Below are 5,986 nucleotides of genomic sequence, written 5' to 3' on the forward strand. Positions count from 1 at the left end.
ACTATTTAATGCTGCAAACATTTGACGCACTGATGGACTATACGTAATGTAAAATCGTAAAATGAAATATATTGATATTAGCCGACATTATAAATAAGTCGTTTACAAAAATACTATCACAATTAGTATTATTATGTAATATTATTATTGTAACTGCTCAGTGAGATTATACTTTTCCATGTAATATTATGTGAGATACATAATAATAGGCTAATAATAATAATAATAATAAGAAGAAGAAGAAGAAGAAGAAGAAGAAGAAGAAGAAGAAGAAGAAGAAGAAGAAGAAGAAATTACAGTTATATATATTTTAAAGAATAATTTATGTTTTTCGAGGCACAAATAAAATGATCATAATCTTATACAAGTAGCTAAATAAACATTGCGGAAGTAAATTATGTATTTATTTAGCAGGTTTTAATTATTATGGATGCTTTAGGCATAGCTTTACACTTGTAGTTAGTGCAATTAATTGAGTTACTAGTGATTCAGAAAACAAGGGACGCTTGATGTCAGGCGCTTGTAAAATTCGCAGTCGTCTTTGCTCTGATGTTGGCTGAGGAGGAGTAAGTCTTAGTCCAAGGACAAGCTCGAAGAGTCTATACTACAGTATATGATAAGTTAATTAGAAAACTGTCAAGTGATCTCCTCTCGCAGGACATCCTCTGCAGCCAATCATCGCTCAGCCTCACACAGGCTTTATGACTGAGATGTGCACGCGCAAGGAAGTTCAGACAGCAGAACAGATGACAGAGATACAGTTCGAAACAAGAGAGAGTGCTATTATACAGTAAAATTAAGCGCTCTTATCGTTTCTAGGCGAATTTTATTTTTTTTCTGTGCGGAAAAGATTAACGGTATGCTACTTTAGTAAATACTTTATGCGTTTCATTCTAAACGAGCAAAAATTAGCAAATCAGTTAGACTAAACTCTAAATAATTTAGTTATAAAAGAACACAAAGTATCAGTAATCGCGATTAAAGCGCATGCATCTGTGCGTAAAACGCAGCTATCCAAGTGGTTTCCTGCAACTACAAATACCCTAAAACGTTGCAATGGAAAAATCGAAGAATTTCAGGATCGACGCCCTTCTGGCTGCAGAGCCACACCGAGGGACCCGAGAAGCATCACCTGGACTGAGCAGCGACAGCCCTACGGGAAGCCCGGTGTCTTGCAGGGGCGGCGACACTCCGTCCCCCCGCGGGACCCCGGGGGCCATTCACCTCCAAACCGGAATCATACCTAAACCAGGGCTGCTCAGTTTTCAACACCCGGGACTCACTTCACTTCCAGGCATGTACACAACGCCCATGTACCCTATTTCAGCTTTGGGAGGTCAGCACCCTGCCTTGCCGTTCTCGGGTTTTACGTATCCGGCGTATCCGGAGCAGCTGAAGGCAGCGGCGATGGCCGGATCTTTACCCCTGGAACACTGGATACGAGCTGGCATTATGGTACCACGACTGCCCGATTACACCTGTGAGTGGGGTGGCGTTCAGATGAGTGGGTAACACATTTATAATAAACATTACATAATCCTTAACAGATCAAAAGTTATTGCAATAATAAACTCTGATAAACAAAAAGATTTAGTGACAATTTTCATTCATAAATGCAAGTACATTTCAGTATTAAGAAACGAAACGGCAAGTGACACATTGACACATTGAGAGAATGTTTGTTGTCCATGAAATATGAGTGGATTACCATAATACTTTTTTTAAACGTTCATTAATAATTAATTTAACATAATGCTCATCTATTTAAAAAGTTCATCAATAACCGAATGATCTGTGAAACACTGTATAATATTTATGAATATTCTGTTATTAATGTTAAATTGCTAATTGCAATTTCATGTAATTTAAAGCAACAAAGTCATCTGATATTAATAGAAAAAAAGGCCTCTCTGGATGTTTGATCCAAATCATACATATATTATCATACCTCTATCATTATAGCATCATTATTGTTAAACACCTAATTTTGTTGCACTACCACCATTGTCAGTTTGAAAGCAAATAATGTAAAAACTCATGAAACCCTTTTCAACATAATCAAAGGTGAGGAAAAGCAAACAGAGAGAGAGAAAGATGTGCTTACACACCTGTGACTCTAGAAAGACCTGAAGTTAATTTATCACTAAGCTATTATGATGTTTATAGCTTCTGTTTTGATTGATTATTAAACTGAAATCATGGTGGTCACATTAGTTTGCTGAAAATACAGGGGAACCTATTTTTTTTTTTTTTTTTTACAAATTGAAACCAGAAATGTAAATATATAATATAATCAAATACACAACTATAACAACCCATTAGAAAATATATTTTCCCATATTTAACAGACATTACACTCTTCATATGTCTTCATGATTGAAAGATTATATTATCCTTGGATAGTTAAAGAAACAACAACTCAACAATAAAGTCATTTTGACACTGTAACTTATCAGTGCTTTATCTTGTGTAAGCAGGATTTACACCAAACTGTAATAATATAATTTTATTTTTGGCTTCTTTATAAAGCCATAAATGTCACCTCGATGGAAATTGTCTTTGTGTAAGAGAGAAACTATAAACAAACACCTTAAACATATTGTAGTTCATCAATAAAATCCCCAAAGCGTTCATTGAATTTTCATTAAGTTAATGGCATGCTCTTGCATTTTATGGCCGCCCAGCCCTGCTTCCTCTGTGTTTAACAATAAGTTTCAGTAGAGCTATTATGGTAAATGATAGCTGCAAATTCTGGCCTTTCTTTTGTTTGTCTATGTGTGAGTATATATGTGTGTGTGTGTGTGTGTGTGTGTGTGTGAGTTTGTGCCTCATCCTGCAAGTCCTTGACATTTTATAAAAGAGACAAAAATCTCATAAAAATAATCTACAGCAGATTGCATCCCTTTTGGCTGGTGCTTAATTTTAATATACAGACACAAGAGGCCTGTTATTAATTTGGAATAGGTTTACAGTTTTCGTAATGACATTAGTGCAGGCTTAAGTACAGATACTGCTAAATGTTCATGTCAGTTGAAAGTTTATTTTAGACCGACATAAAATAATGTTAAACTGCAGCAGAATATTTATATTCATTAGCAGTGCTCATACTTGAACCAACCCCTAACTCTAAAAATCTGAACCGTATCTGCATGAGCAACAGAATATCACTTAACTGTGGGTGATTTTGAATTGGACCAGTAGGAAACCACCTAACAATCACTCAAAACACATTAGAAACATACAAACCTAGCATCAAAACAACACACTAAACCCTCATTTAATTGTATTTTTATGTAATCTGTTAATGATTGATGTTATGGCCTTCACGTCCTGATTCTTTCTGTTTGTCTTGTAGCGTCCCCACAGTCCGGTTTGATGGGTAAATGTCGTAGGCCACGGACAGCATTCAGCAGTCAGCAACTACTGGAGCTGGAAAACCAGTTTAAACTTAACAAGTACCTTTCCAGACCCAAACGCTTTGAAGTGGCCACATCGCTCATGCTGACTGAGACACAGGTAAAGGAGTGTGAAAGTGAGTGAGAGGAGGATTGGAAAAAAATGGGAGACTGAGGTATTTTAAAGATGCTGAAAAAAAATAATGGTAAAACCACGTTACTCTAAAACAATATGTTAAGTGTTTTTTTTTTCCTAAGATTTGTAAATTCTTTTAAAAACATAGTTTTACCAATGCTGTATTTGAAAAAAAAAATCATATTGTGACAATTTTATAATTACAAATAACAGTTTTCTATTTAAATATATTTCAAAATGTAATTTATTTCTGCAATGACAAAGTAGATTTTTATGATACTTCCGAAATCATTCTAATATGTGATTTTGATCCTAAACATTTCTTGTTTTTGTCAATTTAAAAAAAATTATATATATATATATATATATATATATATATATATATATATATATATATATATATATATATATATATATATATATATATATATATATTACAGTATATTGGTTACTGTCTTTATTGTATTACCATCCTTGTCTAAAAGCAATGGTATGTTTTCCATAAATTATTTTCTATTTGTTTCTTTGGTGGAAAGTAGTTATTTTGGTGATCATTTTATGGGGTTGTGTGTAAAATAGGTCAAGATCTGGTTCCAGAACCGTCGAATGAAGTGGAAACGTAGTCGTAAGGCTAAAGAACAGGCCACACAGGTCAAGGCCGTATGTCAGCGCGGGGGAACCAAGATGACCAATGAGAGGCCAGGAAGGGATGGCCGCAGGGTCATTGCTCAGAGTGTAGATGAGCACGAGGAAGAGGACGATCTTGAGGAGGAGGATGAGGAGGAGGATGAGGAGGAAAGGCAACACAAATTCATAAATGACAACCTTAATGTACCACGTTGCACAGACTTTCTACACCACATGTCTGCATTAGGATGCCACCCCGACAGCCCGTTCTCTGAGGACGACATGGAGGAGGTGGGAGGAAGTGATTGAAATTACCCATTTACTTTCTTAAGGAATATATATTTTTTAATTTTTTTTTTTTTTTTTTTTTTTTACTGTGCATGATTCATTAGTTCTCATTATTCCAAAGATATAATGATGTGAGCAACTTTTCTGAAATCTTACAACTAGTGTGGTAATTTAATACAGATTAACAGAAATGTAATATACTTAACAGCAATAATAAATACAGAAAATTTTGAAAAATAATTACCACTGGGAAATATCAAAATGTTCTGGAGAGTAAACTTATATGTAGTTTCATGTGGTGTCAAACCAAAACAACAAAATAACATTAAATCAGCTTGAAATACATTGGATTTTATTTAATTAAAAAATTTGTTGAAAGGTGCAACATGCATATAAATATTAATTTGCATTAAAAGTATGCAATGTACTTTAATATGCATTGTTTTTTTTACCTTCTCTCCACCCCTCATATGCATCATTTACATATGAGATGGAGTATGGAGCATGTATGAGTTGTAAGTATATTTCTATATGTCATAGTTACATTCATATGTGGCTCAGTGGTTGTTCACTTCGATGTTATTTTAAGAAAGTTAAAGTCTATGTAATATATTTCCATTAAAGGATGCAAGAGAGGTAGATCCACAGTAATGTTATATTTGTCCGTGTTGCTGTAAATTGCTGCAAATAAACTAAAAAAAAGCAAAAGTGTGGCAATGATTGTATTGAAAATCTGAATAAAGCTACCTTTCAGAGGCAGTGTGCAGAGGTAACATCCTTTAAAGCGTGAAGACAACTTTTGAGGTTCTTTACAATTTGCTGCTTTTAGCAACTGAGCAAGAAAAGAAGACAGAGACAAAGCACAATCATTTTTTAGGCATTTGTGATGATTAATAGACTCCAGTCATTAGGGTCATTTGAAAATTGTCTTAGACAAAAGCTCAACCAACAAACAGTACAAATAACAATCACAACAAAAGTTAACATTACATACAGTAAATCCCTAAAAAAAAAAAATAATAATAATTTTAAGATCCTATAAAGCAAGGATCCTAAAATACCAAAAGCAGTTGGGATAAAGGTCTTCTTATACTTGGCCTTTTTCACTGAAGGCACTTTGTATGCCTTCTATGCAGGGGATTGTAAGAGTCTCACAATAGAGTCCACAATAACAAGGCTTTCCTTTTTAATGCCACAGTATAGAGATCAGTGAGAGGGAGGCCTACTTGTCTTTGACCAATTATTTTACTGGCCACATTAATAATCCTTAAGAGTCAGTTTTTGCTTTTAACAGAAAGAGAGTTAAACCAGGACACAATATTAAAAGCAAGAACAGATTCAATAAGGGATTTATGTACAACTACCAGAATGTCCTTTTCAATGATAAAACTCCTCAGTAAGCCGAAGGAGTTAATGCGCCTTTTTAAAAACATTGTCTGAATGCTTATCAAATAAAAATTTGAACTCCTTCATGTTTTCACACAAATGAAACCTATGCCCTATGTTGCCCCTGCACGAGACTTTTCTTAATGCTGAATAG

General features: G+C 34.4%; 1 protein-coding gene across 2 annotated transcripts; it reads left to right on the top strand.

The window, feature by feature from the left end:
- Positions 1-746: 746 nt before the first annotated feature.
- On the top strand, positions 747-5,219 carry LOC113045837 (motor neuron and pancreas homeobox protein 1-like). 2 transcript variants are annotated; one of them, XM_026206941.1, is made up of 3 exons: positions 747-1,504; positions 3,356-3,516; positions 4,111-5,219. In XM_026206941.1, exons 1-3 carry the CDS (start codon positions 1,057-1,059, stop codon positions 4,465-4,467), a joined length of 966 nt encoding a protein of 321 aa, XP_026062726.1. In that variant the 5' UTR covers positions 747-1,056; the 3' UTR covers positions 4,468-5,219. The 2 variants fall into 2 exon arrangements, with proteins under 2 accessions (XP_026062726.1, XP_026063321.1); XM_026207536.1 differs by having other exon boundaries at positions 747-1,480.
- Positions 5,220-5,986: the final 767 nt, after the last annotated feature.

The sequence above is a fragment of the Carassius auratus genome, chromosome 1 (genome assembly GCF_003368295.1).
Source record: "Carassius auratus strain Wakin chromosome 1, ASM336829v1, whole genome shotgun sequence".
In the NCBI taxonomy this organism is placed as follows: domain Eukaryota; kingdom Metazoa; phylum Chordata; class Actinopteri; order Cypriniformes; family Cyprinidae; genus Carassius; species Carassius auratus.